This window comes from Atheta coriaria, unplaced genomic scaffold (genome assembly GCF_025399875.1).
Source record: "Atheta coriaria isolate IRGN ID8LTWV9N9 unplaced genomic scaffold, Caltech_Dcor_3.1 hic_scaffold_3_pilon, whole genome shotgun sequence".
Classification (NCBI taxonomy): domain Eukaryota; kingdom Metazoa; phylum Arthropoda; class Insecta; order Coleoptera; family Staphylinidae; genus Dalotia; species Dalotia coriaria.
Genome location: NW_027045445.1, coordinates 10,596,855 through 10,617,901, shown reverse-complemented (window position 1 = coordinate 10,617,901; position 21,047 = coordinate 10,596,855). Strand labels below are relative to the sequence as shown.

The 21,047-nt window shown below is 34.6% G+C and overlaps 3 protein-coding genes across 6 annotated transcripts in view; 1 reads left to right on the top strand and 2 right to left on the bottom strand.

Moving 5' to 3' along the window:
* The window catches only part of LOC135789968 (nuclear receptor-binding protein homolog), a 35,164-nt gene extending 32,628 nt beyond the window's left edge, over positions 1-2,536 (bottom strand). Inside the window, 1 exon segment of the mRNA XM_065300057.1 lies at positions 1,614-2,536. Coding sequence (XP_065156129.1) covers positions 1,614-1,745 — 132 coding nt within the window. The 5' untranslated portion in view covers positions 1,746-2,536.
* A 339-nt stretch (positions 2,537-2,875) lies between these two features.
* Positions 2,876-8,455, bottom strand: LOC135789966 (kelch-like protein 9). 4 transcript variants are annotated; one of them, XM_065300055.1, is made up of 4 exons: positions 8,340-8,455; positions 8,183-8,264; positions 4,173-4,786; positions 2,876-4,112 (listed from the first exon to the last, which is right to left on the bottom strand). In XM_065300055.1, exons 3-4 carry the CDS (start codon positions 4,772-4,774, stop codon positions 2,954-2,956), a joined length of 1,761 nt encoding a protein of 586 aa, XP_065156127.1. In that variant the 5' UTR covers positions 4,775-4,786; positions 8,183-8,264; positions 8,340-8,455; the 3' UTR covers positions 2,876-2,953. The 4 variants fall into 4 exon arrangements, with proteins under 4 accessions (XP_065156127.1, XP_065156126.1, XP_065156128.1 ...); XM_065300054.1 differs by lacking the exon at positions 8,183-8,264 and having other exon boundaries at positions 8,340-8,453; XM_065300056.1 differs by lacking the exons at positions 8,183-8,264; positions 8,340-8,455 and adding an exon at positions 7,796-8,168.
* A 1,336-nt stretch (positions 8,456-9,791) lies between these two features.
* Positions 9,792-20,787, top strand: LOC135804382 (uncharacterized). Its single transcript, XM_065318248.1, has 4 exons — positions 9,792-10,212; positions 19,488-19,655; positions 19,726-19,839; positions 20,021-20,787. Exons 1-4 carry the CDS (start codon positions 10,054-10,056, stop codon positions 20,105-20,107), a joined length of 528 nt encoding a protein of 175 aa, XP_065174320.1. The 5' UTR covers positions 9,792-10,053; the 3' UTR covers positions 20,108-20,787.
* The last annotated feature ends 260 nt before the right edge of the window (positions 20,788-21,047 follow it).

The following is a 21,047-nucleotide window of genomic DNA, read 5'->3' as shown; positions in this document are numbered from 1 at the left end:
TTGGCGATTACTCGCGCACCACGCTCGCTCGCACGCCGATTTAATGTGCATGTTGTGTCGCGTTTTCGTGCGCGACTATGGAGGAGGCCGCCCCGTGTACGCCGCGGGAAAATCAATAGCACTTTTCTTACCCGCAATGGTAATGGCGAGCGCGACCGAAACGGGAAAAAAATCGCCACGTTCCGGTCGTGTTCCGGAGCGATCACGTAACTACCACCGGAGGAGGCTTTGCCAAGAATGCCAAGTCATACCTACTTTTTTATATACTCGAAACTCTTCTATGGAACATAGCAATTTTCCATTTATCCACGTCATGCGGAAAACTTTTCAACTTTTCGGAAGAATATAGGAAAAGTTCCCAAACACGTTTTTTTTTTCTCTCGTGTAAACCGACGAAAATTTGTGTGTCAAAACAAGAGAAATAAGAAGTCAATAAAAATACACATCAACAAGATATAAACGTCACTTTAATAGGTCTTTATGTTGATAGTAGTTATTTATGTACCAAGATGTCACGTTTTTTAAACAAAAGCTTTAAAAAAGAAGCAAATTTATTGAGATATTGATGAAATTGACCATTAAAATAGTTTAAACAACTTTGCTGTCAATTTTAACATGTTTATAATGTGAAATTATTGTTCACACTCAGTATAATAGTAGAAGATAACCTCAAGTAGCATTTACCGGCTCGGAAACGACATTCCGACGGCTGCACGGAGATAAACTCGTAAAACGTCGTATAAAGCACGTAATTATGCTCGCGTCGCCGAGGATTTATAAATAAAAGTCGTCCAAGTTGTCCGGCTAGTAGCAAAGCAACCAACCGACATCAAGAATAATGAACCCGAATGAGAAAAAAACAGAGTCCACACATGTAAGAAAATAAAAGCAAAACAAAAACGAGTTCGACAAAAAGTGAAAAGTTAGTGAAAACTCGCCATCGAATTGAGAGAATAAGACTAAAAAAATCCACACAACAACGCGAAATTGTGAAACTGCACCGAAACCGGTCCGTCCGGCCGCGCTCCTTGCCGCTGCACTCTTCTAAGGTCATAGTTCTTGCATTCTTGAGCGCCGTCGATACTAAAAACCGATCTAAAAATAACATCCGCGCGAGGAATGAAGGAATGTTAAGATGAGCGTGAATGCACATTACGCACATGCACACACAAAACAAAAGTGTATCGTGTTATCGGGACACTTTGTATATAAAGTCAGCACGAATGAATAAAGTGCACATTGAATGTGCATTGATCGATTTCGAGCGACCGGATGCGCCGCTGTGAGTGACTGTTTATTTGTTCATTTGTTTAGGTTTAGATATGTGATTGGCTGGATCCGGCCATGTGCGGTGGCAAATGCCCGATCGCGTCCCTAACTCGCCTAACATTGAACGTGGCCGGCGGCGCATCGATCCCGTGACGTCAGGTCAGGTGTGCGGAGCGTGCGCTCTCGCAAAATGTCGGCCCGCGCAGCTCACGCGAATTTCTAGGTTAGAAAGACAGCCACAGTCTTCCGACAGAGACCCGCAGTCAGCCAATCAACATCAATCAACTTTTGAGGTTAGGTTTTGAATGGAAAACTTTGTAAATGTAGGTATATGGATGACTTACCTCTTCACGTCGTTTCAACCACCGTCCACATGGACTCTCTTCGAGAATTTCGCTTTCATCCTCAGAGTCCTCGCCGCTCTCGCGTGGAGACTTGTGCTCCTGCTCGGCGGCGCTCATCAAGCTGCCCGACATGACTTGGGGTTCGAAGGCTTGGTTATAACTCCTGCTGTAGCTGTTCACAATATTGTTGTGCGCTGCTGCGAGTCGCGATTGTTTCCATTTACATCCGAGACTCGTGCACAACTTGCGGCGACACACTGTATGCACTGTTACAGGCGCGTTGCGGGCTCATCCTCGCCGCGCACCAAATCAACAAACGAAAAAACAAGCGCCGATCGCGAGCGTTCAACTATCGACGTCGAACGCAATTGGGATTCCAATAGACACCACTCTGGGTTAACGCGCGCACCACTCACACAGAAGACCCGCGGGGCCGGTTGCGGATTCTTGGCGACGCGTGCAACGGACGCGAAACAAGTGCGAAGCGCAACGCGTGCGATCGCGGAATGCACACGGCGCGGATTGTCTGTTCTTCCTCCGGGGGTGGATTATGCACGGCACGGCCGCACGCGAGTTGCGGATGATGTAAATATCGCACGGGCAGACATGCACTGATCGGACAGGAACGGCGGACAGTTGTTAACTGCGCGCATGGAGTGCGCATGCGCACTGCACTGTGTGCTCGCGCACAACCAAACGTATCAAACAAACGACTGCCTCCCAGGCGGCGCCACTAATCAAACAAATCAAATTCTTCGTAACCTTCGAGATATTCAAAATCTTCGAACTAAAATTACAACTGTAATCCGTATTACTACTCCAAATAATAGTTTAAAATATTATGTTGACCTTGTATAAACACTTTACCATAACTTAGTGCCATTTTCATGGATCATTAATCTAAAATGAAGTTTTAATGAGATTCATGCAAATAGAAAACTGTTTTCGTTGAATTAATTACCTCTAATAATGTTAATCATTTCTGTACATATTTGCCTCTTGTGTTATCTTATCTTTAATTCAAAAGCTTCTGATTCGATGTTGATGGCACATCAGCGACATCCGTCACATATTCACAGGTTAATTATGTGACGCGACGAATTTGAACGTTATCAACTGGCTGACGTTGCTGAGTATAATAATCGTCGTTAATTTTGAATCAAAATAAAACCGTATAAGCAAATATTTTGCTAGGAATTGTATATAAGGCGACATCTAGTGGCGACTTTTCCAACTATACAACTTCTTCAAAAGATAGGCAATTTATAATACTGGCAACGGTTTTGTTTTATTATCAAAATAATTTTTTAAAATCACTTTAAAAGGGAATAAAACTATTACTAACTATATTTAGGAATGGACATGAGGACAATAGCATGTTCCCAAAAGTCCTGCTCATTTTTCACATCTTTTGTCCACGTATCCGTCTCAAAATCATAACATTCCACCTCAGTGTGCTTGTTGAAAACATTCCACCTATGAAAACCACCAATCATATACAATTTTGATCCATGTAGCACCACATCCTCATGATATCTTGGTCTTGGCACCGTCGTAACATGCCGCCAAGTATTTGTCTGCATATTATAAACATCAATCGTCGGCACTTGTGTGCGCAACCATCTGCTCCAAATCGAAACCCCCGGTTCAGTATACCATCCACCACAAACATAAATCTCATTTTTATACGTAAACATAACATGATCAGTCCTTGGCGCTAGCAATGGCGCACAACTCGTCCACGTGCCGGTCTTTTCATTATACATAAACATGGACGCTATCACAGTATCATTCAACAATCCCCCGGAAACAAACAATAAATTATTACCCTCATATTCTAGCGCTACTGCAGCATGTTGCTGGCGACATTCGGGTAGCGATTCGATAAACTTCCATTTATCGCGCTTCACATCATAACATTCAGCCGTTCTGGTCACGGAATCGTCTAAAGTCGCACCACCTACAGCGTACAGTTTATCATTCATCGCAGTGAGAGTAAACCGACATCTATCAACGTTGATGGTTGCAATACGTTCCCAAGTGTTTGACCATGGATCATAGCGGTAACTACTCGGATGGACTACTTCAAGCATCAGTTGATTGAAACATCCGCCGACAATATACAACCGATTGTGTAGAACTGTAGTACCATAGTTACACTGTGCCACGCTGGGAATTGTCGTCAAAGGACGCCAGTGTCGCTCGTCAATAAAAGAACAACTAACACCATTGGTTAATCCACGGGCGGTGAATCCTCCAACTCGGATAATGGCAGGTTTCATTCCACGATTAGAACGTGAATCTTCGGATAAAATTGGGGTTGATGTTAGTTTTTGAGCTGATTTATACATTGCGAAGAGTGTATCTTTCAGAGTTTCATTATTTGTGCTTGGAGTTGGGAAATATTCAAGTAGTAAACTTTCGAATGATTTATAAGATATCTCTTCAAAGTGGATGTGTTGTAGAATTGATTTTGCAGAGATTTCTTTTTGTTTAATCCTAAAAAATAAATAAAAATATTTTTTTAACTTTTAACTTCATCATATTAATATAACTTACTCATTTTTTGTTCCTGTGAGAAACCAGCCCAAAACAACCCTTAAAACATCAACCTCCCTGCCTGCAATAGGCACATCTTGGCTAACAGCAAACTGAATCAGCTCCACATTCAAATTTTGCACAACATCTTCTCTGCATATGAATTGTCTGCTAACCAAATCGAACACTTTTGTTCGTAATGATTCCAAGTGATATTTATAGGCAATATCCATGACTTCGAATATATTATCCATGTTGATTGTTGATTCCAGATACTCTACACATTTTCGTAATACTGGCTCTACTTGTAGGTAGTTGGCAGTGGCGATAACATCAATGATATTGTCTTCGTTGATAGCAATACATCCAGTGTACATATAATGGAGTAAAAGATCGAATCCTTGTGAGCGTACACCAGAGATTTTCACAACTGGTGATGCGGATTCGAGCATGTCCGAGTGGAACATGGCGTGGAAATATTGTGAGTGGCAGGCGAGGATTGTGCGATGGGCATTGTATTCGTCACCGTTGATTATCAGCGTGACGTCGGTGAATGTGCCGTCTTTTTGGAACCTAAGAAGACAGTCAAGGAGTGTTTTATGGTGTTGTTCTACGAGATCCATTTTTATTGCAAACTGCAAAGCAAAAATTAATTATTTATTAAAATTAAACGTTTAGGAATGTTTCTTATACAGTTTTCTATGTTTATTGATATTGTTGGAATATGCGTCGTTATAACACCGGCAAAATAACAAAATTTAATCAGGGCTATCCAATACTTTTATTATTGTATAAAGATAAAGTCTTAATGTGTGGTATACAATAGGAGTATTGTACGCATGAGTCAAAGGTTTGGCTTTTAAGTTTTTGCAACGTTTTAAGTTAGTTAGTTCGATTGAGAACTTGTAAGAGAGCGGTATTCTTTTCGGTGCAGTCAATTAAATAAAATATTAAAAGCGAAAATCTTTCTAATTATTTAAAAACCAATCCATAACTTCTAATAGATATGTAGGTATCTTCTGTGTTTCATTAATATTAACCAAAAATAGCTAGTTTTCTACCAGAATTGGTTTAATTCAATTTATTTTATGTACATTTTTATGTTTCAAGATCTTTTTAATGTTGATTTGTTTATTTAAGAATTAAACATTATTTTTCCGCGCTATTTCACTAAATTGAATAAGTGATTCCCAAAAAAATGTTTTGTATGAGAATTAGTTCAATTCAAATAATGAAATTATAAAAATTAACGCACTTGGGCATGAAAAAATGATTAAAACTCGGCCTCGAAGTAAAAGTTTATTTCCGGTAATCTGTATTTACCTTTCATTTGTCTTCACATGACCTGCACCTCTATGCAACGTAAGTACATACGTACATACGTTTAATTCTCTTGCCACAGAGCACTATTAATTAATTAAATACTCAGCAGACAACGGTACACAATTAAACGCGAGTAATTAAACAAAAGTGCTGCGTAATTTGTTATTCAATTAAATTTGAATGCAATACTTAACTAATTGCAAGTTAACTTAAGCAAGGCAAGAGATAAGGATAAAGTGCATAAATAGTGAATAAAGATTGCCAATTAGATCAAGTATAGTTACCCGTGTGGGATCGGTGTGAGTTATAATTGATAGAGTGTTAAAAGACACGATGTTTAATTATCACGAACAATGTTTATTATAATGCTAAGGTTTACCAACTCTTGAAGAAGCGTAGAGTAAGAAGTACTGTAGAAGTGTTGCTTAAGAAGTGTGTGGAATAACTGATCTTCCTACACCCTTGTCACTCACCAGCAACCCTTCAGGTTGATGGGTGGTGACAAGAAATTTGGAAGTCAGAAGAAAGCGATAGATTTGATTGGTAGAAGAAAGTGTGTGACATTGAAGAGAGGGCAAGTTGACCATCGGATTTTGGGAATCCGAGCCGGACCATCTGCTGCTGACCGCACGCTAGATACAGCGTGCCAAACCGTCCGACTCGGTGATTAGGTTTTTCAAGGGTAATAAAAGTAATTAGGAATGTTGGGAATTTTATACGAAGAATTATGGCATGCAATATAGATGAAGACAATTAGCTAAGTAAAGTTAAGTAAACACTTACTGTACGCTATACCCTCACAATATCGCCAAAACGATATTTTTACTAAACCATTGCAAGTCAATGCAAGTATTTGTCAAGCCTGATGTGGATAGCTATTTCGACCATTAGAGGTCTCATCAGCACTATCAATCAAACAAATATAAATAAAATATATCTCCGTGCTTATTGTTGTTAATGTTTGTCCTACTTTAAATATGTGAATATAAATATGCTCTGATTTTAATAACTTAAATATCAAATGATTATTGCTACTCTAAATAAAACTATCTCAATGCGAGCGATATCATTTGAATATACACTGAATGTACAGGTAATGTATGGGTAAACAATCCGATTGTTTGTTATTGTGGTCCGCAGTAAGTGTGGCATGAAGCAAAATGCGAGAAGAAGCGTAGCATCCGAAGAGAAACTTGATTACCTAACCGGCACGAAAAAATCGTGTCGAGACGCGAAGAAAAAGCGTGGAACAATGCAAATTTTATGTGGAATCAAACTCCTTTCGACTCATGCGCACAAATGAACGCCAACCAGCTGAGTTCAGCAAATAAACTAGACTTAAACAGATGCTAACTATCGGAAAATTACCAAGAAAGATGATTCAATTAAAAACTTACATTACAACTAAGAATTCAGGAAAATTATCGATTGTAACAGCTGCGTTAATATCACACATGGAATTAAATGTCATAACTCAAAATTTGCAAAAAATAAATACCTCAACATAAAACCAGATTAATGTTTCATAACTACATGACACTCCCATGACTCAGTCAGTTATACTTCTGGGTTAGTGTAAGTTAGTATGATTATAATTGTAATATAATTATGTCTTGAGAATGTGAGAACGTTTCAACGTTGAAAATGCCTTAAATGTTGAAAATTAAACTCTCAATAGCACGAACAACAGTAATACTCACTACATGCACTCGTACATATAAATTTTATTGTTTTCCGAGTAAGAATACGAGTCTCTTCGTATCTATGAGCAGCGTATGAAAAACGGTGAGGTATTTTCACTCGTGTAATCGTGCAATCGCTGATTCGCTGACATTTAAATTCCCTAGCGTTCTTGCGCAACACAACTATGTATATCCTCCACATAAAGCGATGAAACGACGTTAACGTTAAGTAATAAAATTGTAGCATTACTAGCGTTATTACGAATATTACTATAGTTCTATTCTATCGTAGCCGATTACGTTACGTTCACATTCGACAGGCACATGTTTTGTGTGTCGAGTGTTGATGGTGTACTGTTATTGTTTTGTTTCGTTGCCAGTTACCGGGTTATCACCGTTAGTGAAGATAAAAGAATGAAGTATAACAAAAGTTATAAAATATTTATTGGATTAACACTTAATCCAATTAATTTTCTTTAAAAAAGCTGCATTTTCTACCAAAACTTGTTATTTTATGTTTTTGAGTTTGGAAGTTATTGTTGATTACTTTTTTCTTATCTAAAACTTGCTTATATCGCATAAAAGAAAAAAAGTATGTCATGTTGCTATACGATAATTTTACTATAATTTACTACTTACTTACATATAATTTCCTTTTGATTATTAATCGTGGTGTATTTAAACTATTCCAGTTTAACTAAACATTTCACACTCAACTTCCGCGTTGGTGTTGACAGATTGACACATTTCTCACTGCAAATGGCGAACTTTTCATGCGCCTCTTGCATTCGCTGCAATCAATTACGTACTTGATCCGAGAAACAAAGAAACTTCTCAAATGCCAACCAATCGCCCGCTTGATTGGATACTATCTATACTACTCAGTAGTCGGACACGAGTTTTGATTACGAAATGAAGCTGGTTTCGTTGCGAGCGAAAGACGCTGATCTTAGTAGCACACTGCGACCGAGAGGCAACTGGCACGAACCGTAATAGAAGGTAACAGGTAACATTGAGCTCTCTCACCTCCTTCTTAAGCTTAGGCTCGGACAAAGAAGCGAAAGACGCAGAAACGGTAAGAACACCGTGAAGCAGCGCCAGAAGGTGGCTATGTGATTATAACAAAAGGAGAAGTAAAAGGTGTTTATTACAAAAATTTTATGAGAATGAAAAATAGACTTACTTTATGTTGTTTATCAAGTATTATCACAATGAAATTAACCGCTGGAATGATTATACATTGCTTTTTGAGTGGTGTTTTAAAAGTTGCAGGTTAAAACGCGATGATCTTTTTGTTCGTTTTGATTTTAAAATTAAATGTGTTCCGCTAAGGTAGGCAACACAAAATACACATTATTTCAAACGGAAGAAAACTTGTATTTTAAAGTTTTAGTAGGAGTAATATTTGTTTCTTTTAGGAAAATTTTATTGAAAAGTCAAATATGGCGATTTTACTTAGGTGTGTTTAATTACACACATAATAAAACGCATTTATTGAGACAATAATCATCAAAAATACGCAAAAACCAACAAAAATCCTATCAAAAATGCATAAAAGCATAAAAATTTATCAACCAAAACAAAAGCACTATAAATTTCTTGATATAATGACTTTTATTCGTAGTTTTATGGTTTTATCGACAATACTCAGTGATAATACCGCAATAAATCATTCTTTCCATTTGCGCAATGCTATGCAACCAACCATACACCTACAAGCATTTATAATTGCATAGCATAACATCACACAAGTTATATTTTTCACGCGTTTCAAAATTTAGAACATTTACCATCTTAAATATATTAGTTTGAGTGACACTAATCAAAAGTTCAAGCAACTCTTCATGCCCAGCCATAAAAAACTAGGCAAATGTGTCAACTTAAAATATTCACGTCAATTCACGCCTTCCTCCTTCCGATTCGTCCCATCAATATATGAATCAATAAATTAATTGAACACCAAACCAAGCGGTTGTGATTAATAATTAAAATTTAACTGCTACCCAGAAGAGTGTCAGTTGGTGGAATAAATAATCATCAAAGAGTATTATCGATAAATTAGACTCGAGAAATCACAAAATAATGATGGAGACCGTGACTGACGATGTCAACAGAATGAAGTTGTTCCCGTAAGAAAAATAAATGGGAAAATTCATTAATATTTAGTGTATGATACTTTATACAGTATGTAAAAGTAATTTGTGGTGAATTTTTTTGACAGTTGACATGGAAAATAACCACAAAAATAAATTACATAACCTTTAAAATCAGATTTTGTGAATTTTCACCTTAAAAATTTGGATTTATAAGTGAAATTTTGGTAAAAATTATTTTTGACAATTTATATATAACATAACCACAAAAATAAATGAAATAACCTTAAAATTGTGTCCCAGTGAATTTTAACCTTAAAATTATGATATTTTAAGTAAATTTTTGGTAAAAAAATGTTTTTGGACAGTATAACCTTTAAATTTCATCCCAATGAATTTTAACCTTAAAAATATAAATTTTAAGTGGAAATTTGTTTAGTAGGTTAGTAAACGATTAAAAATACATTTTCTTTCGATGTAAACGTGTAAGTGTGTACGATGTGTACTTATAGCGATGCATAACCAAACCCACCACTTTTATTCGACTTGCGGCAGCCGCGGGGACACCTCTCCTCGCGCTTTCGCCGACATTGCTACTCGCGGTACACAATTTCGTGTCGAGCTCGCGACCTGCGCGGACGTGGATACCTTTACTCAATATTCTTCGCAGTGTTTTACCTGTTCGCACACACCTGCGCTCACCTGCTGCTAATTACACGTTTGCACTCGACGCAAAACAATAACATTTAATGGTTACAACACAGAGTGACTAAAGTGCGGGTATTAACGGTTTTAATAGTTTTAATGATGACGGAAACGGTGGTCACTGTGCAGCCCAACCAAGGGCCCAACAACAACGCGGCGAAACCCGATGGCACTAATCAACCGGGCGCCCTCTCGTGGCTTAAGATCAATTTGGATTACTATCGCACCATGCCCGGACAAATCAAACTGGTTGAATTGGTAAATTTTTTTATTTTTATTTGAACATATTGTATTGTATATGGTTTGTCTTAAGTTAAGATTTGTGCAGCGTGCGCGCGTGAGCGCCATGGGTTAAACAACAACTTTCTAAATTTCTTTCCACTTAAAATTTACCTATAGAGATATTGGCTATTGCTTAAAATGCAATTGGTTAATTTAGTTATCTTTATTTGTACATTTTGCGTGATTTTTGTATTAAATTTGTGGAAAACCCGCCAAAAATGGGTAGATTTTGTGTGTTCTTGTTAAACAACAAATTTTAACACAACTATTCACTTATTCCCACAAACATGGGGTTTACAGGATGTGAAGTCAATGATTTCTCTGTCTGTAGTTCGTTTTTTTAATATTTGTCATTTGTAATCGTACAATAATACTTTGCTTTTTACGTTATCTCAGAGCTTGCCTCAAATTAATTTTATTTATTAACTGATCTTAATTTAATCATACTTTTAGAATAAAATGAATATTGAAAATTATCATTGTTTTATAATAATAAAAGTCTTGTAATTTTTTGCTCAAATTTTTCCAAACTAAAAATTTTCAATATTTGATCATAAAACTCGTAATGTTTGACTTGCGGTATAAATACCGAACGCTATACTAATCATATTCATTCTTATTCTCATTCTCATTGCACCGGTTTGTTTAATTTCTCAAATAAAAACTTAATCCTTTGAAAAACACATTTTTACTCTTTTAATATAATTTTACTCCGAAACAAATTTTTCCTGTGTGGTGAACTCAACAATTTCTCGCACACCTGTGTAAATACACAATTATTCAACATTTTTCGTAATAAGATATTAGATTTTCTTATTGTGTAATGTAAAATAGTGTGTTGTGCCATCGAAGCGTGTCGATACTAAGAATCTAAAGTTGTCAGAGAGACAGATGCGTGATGGAAACCTAATTCTCAGCGAGTCGCACTCACGTTCGTTCGGCGGACTCGTGTGCCTGTTGCTAATGTATTATTTACACTTACTTAGCCCATTCGGTATTCGTCGAGTCTCTGTACGCTTCGCATACTCCGCCGTTCGTGGTATTCGAGTAATGATGATAGTGATATCGACATCGCTGCATATTGATGAGACGCAAGCGATGCGACATTTGTGATCACTTCAAGCTTAATATTGACATTGTAATGCGGTAAATTTCTTAGGAATGTATTAAAGTTTAATTAAGCTTTTTTGTAATAAAAAAATTTAATGGTCAATGGAAAAAATTGATTAAAAATTTAGTTTTAATTTTTTTATGGCAAAAATTTAAAGTAAAACTATAAAATTTCGCAGTAAATTGTATTGAAACAATTAAAACTCCGAAATAATATGAGATATGGGTGAATTTTAATTTTTTAAGATAGAGCAGACAATTAATAATGCATAATTTATACTTTTATGTATCTATAATATAAAAAGGAATTGCAAAATCTGTTGGTAAGCGCATAACTCAACAACGCCTAAACCAATTTGGACAATTCTTTTTTTTAAATGTTTATTAAAGTCCAAGGATGGTTTTTACGGTGAGAAATAATCGAATAATTGTCGGGAAAACACCAAAAACAGCCCTTTTCTATAGGATAAAATTTGGCATTGAGATTCATAGTTATAGTTAAATAGTTGAATCCGAGATGGCGCGCTGAAGTGCATTATTAGCAATTCTTTATATAATTAATTTCTTTAAAATAAAATCGCTAGCAAAAGCAAGTTATATAATAAAATCTCTATAATTTAAATTTTGAAAAATTGTAATGCATAGGTACTAATATGAAACCTGCCTTCTTGTTTATTATTTGTTTTGTAGCGAATGCAACTATTACTGCATTGTACATTCGAATGACCTTGCACGTAAACATTATTAGAATTATAAACATAAAAACACTGCGGAGTTAAGTGTCCACCTAATACAACGCATTGCCAAGTGCTAATATTGTTAATAGTGCTAATGATCAAGCCGCCACTACGCCACAACGAGTTTTATCCTCTATCAAAAGCATTAAAAACATAAAACGATCCAGAAGTATGCAAACTATGCAAATATACTCAATACATAAAATCAGCCATTTTATATTTGTAAATTTTTGACATCTGACAGTTTATTACAAATATTTTACAAATATTTTACTCGCAGCCTAACACTAAAAAAGTTTAGCCATTAATTTAAATAAAACCCACATATTTTAAGAAATAATCATTTTTTGTTTATGCAGGATATGAACGGCGCGACGCAACGTCGAAACATTTCCGAAAATGTGGGTTTATTTATGCGCCCACATATTTTACGTTGTGACGCGTGTGTTGCACAAATAATTTTAAACCGGCACAACAGAATATATAGCACATGGAAAAAATAAATTATTTTTTTGAAAGTTGAAAATGAAATGAAACAAAAATATTGAGTTAATCCACTGATATTATACTTAAATTGTGTTTTTAATAATTATTATCGGTAAGAATTAAAAATAGCAGTGACCACACTTGATTGACCTATTGGTATTAGTAATGTTTAAAAATACTTGCAAACTTGTGTCAAGTTCAAACGCTGGTCATCGTCGAAAAATAACATAAAAGTAAACAAATTAGGTAGTCATGTAATGCATAAAATAATGTACACTAAAATACCTGCCGTTTTTTCGGTGTTGCACATCAAAATTTCAAGGTTACAAACAAAAATTCAAAATTATACAATTTGTATGTAGTTTTAAACATATTTCAACACTTGTGGAAAGTATAGAAACTTCGGTAGCCGAAAATGATGTCACACACATTGTAAAAACTTAATTTTATGTGATAACTAGCTTTTGTCAACGACTTCGTCCCGATAGTGTCAATTCTAACAATAAGATTCGCAATTTTATTTTATAGAAATTAATTATATAAAGGATAGCTAATAATGCACTTCAGCGCGCTATCTTGGATTCAAATATTTAACTATAATTATGATTGAATCTCGTTGTCAACTTTTATCCTATAGAAAAGGGCTGTCTTTAGGGTTTTCCCGGCAATTATTCGAATTTTTGTCGACGATGTTTTAACAAACATTTAGAAAAAGAATTGGCCAAATTGGTTTAGGCGTTGTGGAGTTATGCGCTTACCAACAGATTTTGCAATACATTTTTATATTATAGATATTGATAAAAACGAATGAGAGGTTAAAACACAATTTACTAACTTACAAAATATCTGCAAGAGGCGCGCATGTTTCCTGACATCATATACATTAGGGTGTCCGTTATTTCCCAAAATGGATTTTATTTTTCAGACGCCCCCCAAACTTTTAGATTTTGACCTAAAAAAAAATATGAGACCCATTTCAGCCCTTAAAATTGATATTAAACCGTGCCTAAATCATAATCCTTTTCCCATTTAAATAACATGGGATTTTTGCACTTTTTACAGTTATTTTTTTTTTATCGGAACAAATATAGCTAAAAATACCGCTGGAACATATTTTGTTGGAAATTTTACGCTCTACACAAAAGGTTTGAATACTTTTTTCGATAAAATCAACCCTGTAAAAATTATTCAAAGATTAAGTCGCGTTGTCGATACGCGATTATTGTAACTTAAACTCTATTTTCGATCAATTGATTATAGGTGGCGCAGTTAGAATTTGCTGTAAATGAGATTATAAACTATGTGTATAACTTTAATCGCAAATAACTTTTACCGGAATGTTTTTAAGCAAAAAACCAAAGAGATCTTTTTTGTAGAGGGTAAAATTTTGCATTAGAATATGTCTCTGTCGAAGCTGTAGGTTTATTTACTTTGGAGATAAAAAATTAAATGCAAAACGTCAGGAAATCCCATGTTATTTAAATGAGAAAAGGATTATGATTTAGGCACGGTTTAATATCAATTTTAAGGGCTGAAATGGGTCTCATATTTTTTTTTAGGTCAAAATCTAAAAGTTTGGGGGGCGTCTGAAAAATAAAATCCATTTTGGGAAATAACGGACACCCTAATATACATACACTCATTATTCAAGTAGATCAAGTACTTTACTCATTATTATCTATAATAATATTAATCCAATATTCATAAATCTATAAATTTTATTGAATTCAACATAAAACCACCTGTAGCAACATATAAAACAATAATAACCATAATGATTATAACTCCTTCGATGATAGACAACCCAAATTACACCCATGCATTATAATGACTCATTAGTTATTTATTTCAATCAATAAAAAGATCAACGAGATCAACGCTTGAACCGTTTTAGCACAAGTTTCGCAGGTCTAGACGTTAAACTCGCCTCGAATTGAATTGATTAGCTTGCAATTAACTCAACAGTTAAAACTACGCGCGGAATGCGAGCGCAAGAATGCGTTGCCAGTGTTGCCACATCTCACACATGCGACATACGCCAATCTGTGACTCTGCAAGCACAACGAGTAATTTAAGTATTTAAGCTTGAGAGTGAATCGAATATTCGAGTAATTACCTTTCGCCTACTCGCGTTTTATAAATCGCGTGGAAGTTTTATTACGGACTTACCATTTCACAAATAAAAGCATAACATAAACACAGAGTGATAAAAATTATTGCATTGAATAATAAAATTAATTTATTGGGCTTTTTATTTTTAAAATTTGGGAACACTTGGTATAAACTTTTTGAATTTAAAATCGCGAATGAGTTAGGATATGAATTTATTACTTATTGCGCTGCATGCGCGAGTTCGTGGCGAATCGCTTGTTGTGCGTGTTCGCAATGGAAACAAAATGGCGGCGAGTCACAACACACCGCACCTCATGCACGATATTCACATAATAATCGCTATTTGACATTCAAGCACATTTTACGCATCAACAAGTCTTTTCTGTTTTGTTTACAAGATAATTATTAAATTCTTATTTAGATAGGCAACCAAATGTACAATCAGTACGCAACAACTGAATAAACTTGAAGTAAAGTGTTTTTACGTGTTTTAATTATCTGAAATTAACGAATTAAGTAATTAACGTAAACAAAAGTGTTGCTCAAGGTTTTGGTAACTAACAATAGGTAGATTCTTAGTTGACAAATTAAATACGTTGAAGTAAACGCATTTTTAACTTGATTTAACGCAGCGGACACGTAAAGACGAAAATAAAAATCAAGGAAAAACACGTTGCAACAAGCAGTTATGTCATGAGTGTGATTACATCATCGCTGCATTCTTAAATCATGTATTCATGTAATTTTAATAATACTTCCGTATTTTAGAGGTTATAAATCACGAAAAATATCATTTGCTTAAGTAAAATTTCTTCGCTGAAGATGGGTCATTGATGTTTTCACTTGTTGCACGCGAATAATACACAATACGTGTATAATACTCACATGTGGACATTTTTAGCATGCATGGCTAGCGGTACGTTGCTCTCGTGTTACCAAACGCTAAAAACGACCACGGGAACAAATGAAACGCACTCTGCAAACAACGTTTGCCAAGTAGTAGTCACTTAAGTACTTTTATTGAAAGTCGAATAACAAGATATCAAATTTCTTTTCTTATTTTTTTATTTCTATTCGGTTATTTTTAGCAGGTCGCTTAAAAGACACCAAAAATAAAATTTAAAAGTGTCGAGATGAGTTTGAAAGATTTAACGAGCCATAAAACATCAAAATAGATTCGGCATTGTTTTAAATTATTATTTTTTGTATTTATTCAGTAAAAAAATAGAAAATAAAATAAAAGAGAAAACTGTGAAGTGAAAAGTTTCTAAAATTTGATTTGAGGTTAAACGTTTCGTGTTGTTCTGCTGTGTTTATCATAATTCGGTTTTCATTTTTAACTTGCAAACGGTATTCGTTCATTCATTCATTTGCTGGAATCAGTCATTGAATGAAGCGCATTTGGAGCGAGTGAATTTGAACAATGCAGAGAAACGAAACAAAGAAATAAGAAATATTTATTATATTATAGTATACCGATGAGAAAGTTTAATTATTGTAATATAGGCAACCAATTACACAATTTTGTTTTCGTGGTGAAATATTGTGATATTTTTAATAATGCAATCATTCATTCTGTGGAAAACAACTTTATGTCTATTAATTTAAAGCATTTAGTATTTTTAGTTTGCAATTGGGAAATGACTAATAGATTTCACACGTTTGTTGATGTATCATGGACCGAAACGAATAAATGCGTATTATTGGTTGCATACATTATAAGTTTTAAGAAATCATTGGTTATCTTTGTATCAAGAGAAAAATAAGCTTTTTATTGTATTTTGTGCTTTTTTGTGTGTAATCCGAACCAAAAGCAATTAAAAAGTAACCTAACCAACAAAATTAACTTTTGTATTTCATGTTCAAAACGATAAAAATAAATTTATAGAGCTTTAGAGCTTGCATAATAGTTTTAATGTTACCTCTGCACTCAAAAATATTTAAAAATTCAAAAAATAAAGTACAATTCATTCCGCAGATATAAAAAATCAATTTTTAGTAATATACTAGCTTTTGCCCGCGACTTGGTCCCGGTAGTGTTTTAAAAAAATGTAATTCGTTTTTACTCTCTTGTTCTAGACATAGTATGTATCAATTCAATAAATTCGCAATTTTATTTTAAAGAAATTAATTATATAAAGAATTGCTAATAATGCACTTCAGCGTGCCATCTCGGATTCAACTATTTAACTAGAACTATGATTGCATCTCAATGCCAATTTTTATCCTATAGAAAAGGGCTGTCTTTAGGGTTTCCCGGCAATTATTCGATTTTTTCCCGTCGCAAGAACCATCCTTGGACTTTAAGGAACGTTTAAAAAAAGAATTGGCCAAATTGGTCTAGGCGTTGTTGAGTTATGCGCTTACCAACAGATTTCGCGATTAATTTTTATATTATAGTGTGTAATAATGTGTCCTTAAGTAATTATGTCATGAATTAATTTCCACCCACCTTCACAAAATCTCAATTTGAAAACAGATATAACCATATTATGATGTTATTCATGTTTTATTTTATTTGTATCCTACACTCACGACCGCCGACCAAACATGGTGATACAAATCTTGCCTTCTCCGCCATTTTGCTTATATGTATCTATATTTAGAGCACATCACTGAGAACAATCTGGAATCTAGATTGTGAGCAGAAGAATTGAAACTAAATACGAGCAGTGCCACCAATACTAACGATGAAAGCGAAAATGATCTCTTGGCACACTTGGCACTCTTGGCAAACCATTCTAAATTATATCAAAATGTGTGAGTAGTTTGTATAACATACATACGTATTGTGCGTGGGTGAAACGAGTGGCGACCATGCGTGCCCATACTCATTTGTTGAGACACGAAAATCGCTCATCATTACTCACGCTTTTTACTTTTTAAGTCTCGTTTTTTTTTTTGTTATGACGGTGGATTAAGGAGCAAGTGCAGCTTACGTTTTACGATTTCTCGAGTTTGTTCAATTAAATACTGAGATTGCGAGACGCACAACGCTCAAACGAGTCATTCATTTCGGAAGACATAACAAAAATAAAATGAAAAAATATAGGAACTGTTTTTTGAGTTGACAGAATGAAATCTAGATCAAAATTGATATTCACCGCACGTATCAAGTTCAAGATCAGTTAAATTTCAACGTGTATCACACTAACCTAGATCTGTTTTTTAGAATCATTTCATTAATTACATACGTGTATAGGCAACCCAATAGACAATATTCAATTAGTAAACGTAAATAGTTATTAAATGTGAAAGTGGAAAATAAAATTCATTGAAATAGGTTTTGCCTTTAAGATATGTTAATATAAATTGCCTACCTATTAGGTATTTGACTTAGGTAGTCATTAGAAACAAAAAAATGTGTCATTGGTTGCATATATTACTCATATTTATTTTTAGTAAAAATTCGATCAATAAAATTCGCAATTTAATTTTAAAGAAATTAATTATATAAAGAATAGCTAATAATGCACTTCAGCGCGCCATCTCGGATTCAACTATTTAACTATAACTATGATTGAATCTCAATGCCAACTTTTATCCTATAGAAAAAGGCTGTCTTTAGTGTTTTCCCGAAAATTATTCGAATTTTTCTCGCCGTAAAAACCATCCTTGGACTTTAACAAATATTTTAAAAAAGAATTGGCCAAATTGGTCGAGGCGTTGTTGAATTATGCGCTTATCAACAGATTTTGCGATTCATTTTTATATTATAAATATAGACTATATTTTACTTGAAAGGTTCGTTGAGTGATAGCCATTACTAATAATTAACTCGTGGATAAATGTTTGCGTGTCACGCTTGATTACCCATTTCGGAAGCTTCCGGCTGCTGCCGATCGACTTCCGGTTGATAATCGCGATGTTTACGACGCGAAAGAATGTAGTTCCACAATAACAACAATAACAGCCATTAAGAAATATACTGGTCACAACAAAATCAAATTTTAACTCAATTTATACTCATTTTACTACTTAAATGTAATAAAAGTTGCCTACGGCTTAATATATTTTCATTTTTCTTCGTATTTATTACTGCAATGTACTGTATAATACTTTATATGAACTGTAACGACGTGTAATGAGTAGTACCACACCTGTAATTCAGCAATCAATGCATTTTTAACTCCGTAAAGCAAATTGAGTGCAGTTAAACATATATCACGGATGAAACTCTTTCATTTCCTGTGCATTGGCCGCTCGCTTGACTTTGACCAGATTGATTTCACCGTCGGCGGCGTCGTCGACTCGACTAACTTGGAAATCGCCCGGTCGATAAGTGGCCAAGTATAGCCAAGGTGTTGTTTTCTGCAGCTGGCCGCCGAAGAGGTCAACCAACTCGAATGGCACCGATCAACGCGACTTACGCATAATGGCTATTCGTATTCGGCGTATCGAAGCGTCGAAAAAGTGAACCAAACCAAAACGAGCGTCGATTTTAATTTCTTTTTCACATCGACTGAGAGATGTGAGGATAATTCCTAAAGAGGAATGATCATGATTTTAGAAACTCATTGGAATGTATGCAACTTCACATACACCTTCGTACCAAAACTAAACATAACATAACGCCTAAACATAACATAACCTTAAATATTAAAGTAGGTTATGCTTTAAAACAATTTATTTTCGTCGCTCAAGTGCGTCAGCAAACCGTAGCGAAATTAGTATGCTCGCCGATGCGAACCAAAACAGTTATTTTATTACTTCATTCCGTTTCGTTTGTGCGTTTGTTGATCATAATTTGAATTCATTTCCTTTGTTCATAACGTTTAGAATAGTGTAAATGTTTTTTACTTACAGGTCTTTGGAATAATCTGCATGTCGTTGGCTTCTCCAGCGTATCTGTCAGGCACACACTGGTTCCTCTTCGTCGTGACAATCAGTTTCATTGGCACGCTCATCTGGACGTTTGTTTACCTGCTGGGTATTCGCGAAGCACTAAATCTTCACATTGACTGGCTACTATCGGTAAGCAAACAAACAAAACAAAATAAAATAACGATAACAACACGTATAATTTCGGTAATCTTACTTTTAGGAACTGGTAAATACAGGAATCTGCACTGTTTTGTACGCGATTGCGTTCATCGTTCAATTGGCTGTGTGGACACCAGCTTATCCAAGATACCGGGCTGTTAACTTAGCAGCAGGCGTAAGATTATTTTTATATTCTTATATATTTTAGTTTATATAAATTTTTGTGTCGTTTCATGATCACACGAAGAAAAATTTTAGGTTAATCCACCACATGCGGTTGTATAGTGTAAAAACTATAGGCAACCATAATAACATTTAATTTAAACTTCATATAAATATTTTTTTGTATTGTTTAGTGTTTTGGATTGTTCAACACGTTGGTGTACGGTTTCGGTGCCTATCTCCTCTACATCGAATGGAAAAGCACGCGGACGCCGCAATAATAATCCAGCAACCGCAAAAACCGCAAACATCAATTGGAATTTTGAGCGCAACTCAATTTCAATGCCGACGCAATGTGTCAAACCGTGAAACAATACAAATACAAAATATTTAAAGATTAAAATAAGCACCTAGAAATCACCGTGATGACTGAAATTGTTCAATATAGTCATTCAAAAAGTATCGAAATATCAATATGTTATAAAGTTGATTTAGTACGTTGCAAAAACACAAAAGGAAACTCTAGTTGTATTTTATATTATACTGTATTGAATTGTATTGTTTTAAAGCTATGTTAATTTAATGTTTTCACACCATGTTTCTATAAAATATTCACATTGTCGATTGTTGTGCAGTTTAAAAGATCACTGTAAACGCGTGTAATTTATATACAGATTTTGTACTTGTACCCGAGTTAAGATAAAAAGAGATTATTTTATTAAATTGTTAAGGCGCATGGACGTAAACGTAGAGTAACAGCAAGACGTGTACTTTGTGAGTCATTAGGAAAGGAAGTACGGCTTTAAATGCAAAAAAACGAAGTTATTAATAAGTTACAAAAATACGTTTGATGTTATTGCATAATCTAAATATCCGATGAATGAATCAGAATAAAAATAAATTGATTTGTACTAATAATGGCAAATTTTTATGTTTTTAAATAAATAAAAGTTTATAAACATTTATGTGATGTTATTTTAGGTAGTCACATACTAAACAGAGTGAAATATGCTTAAATTCATATTTTACTGATAATATTTCCAGTTTTGACATTTTCCACTAATTTAGCTTTGATGCAGTGTGTAAATTAGTTTTACAACCGTAGAATTGCGTCAAACATTAATATTCATGTTAAAGTCAATATTTCCAATTCATAACATTTGGTATTGTTTTAGTGTATACTTGGTTGCCTATATTAAACTTACAATATAAAGAAAATCT

Bases quoted from the DNA above. Each gene is read 5' to 3' on its own strand.
- LOC135804382 (XM_065318248.1), top strand. From the start codon at position 10,054: ATGATGACGGAAACGGTGGTCACTGTGCAGCCCAACCAAGGGCCCAAC. The intron at 10,213-19,487 runs GTAAATTTTTTT...TTTTACTTACAG, and splicing joins AAATCAAACTGGTTGAATTG to GTCTTTGGAATAATCTGCAT. The intron at 19,840-20,020 runs GTAAGATTATTT...TGTATTGTTTAG, and splicing joins CTGTTAACTTAGCAGCAGGC to TGTTTTGGATTGTTCAACAC.
- LOC135789966 (XM_065300055.1), bottom strand. From the start codon at position 4,774: ATGGATCTCGTAGAACAACACCATAAAACACTCCTTGACTGTCTTCTT. The intron at 4,113-4,172 runs GTAAGTTATATT...TTTATTTTTTAG, and splicing joins CTCACAGGAACAAAAAATGA to GATTAAACAAAAAGAAATCT.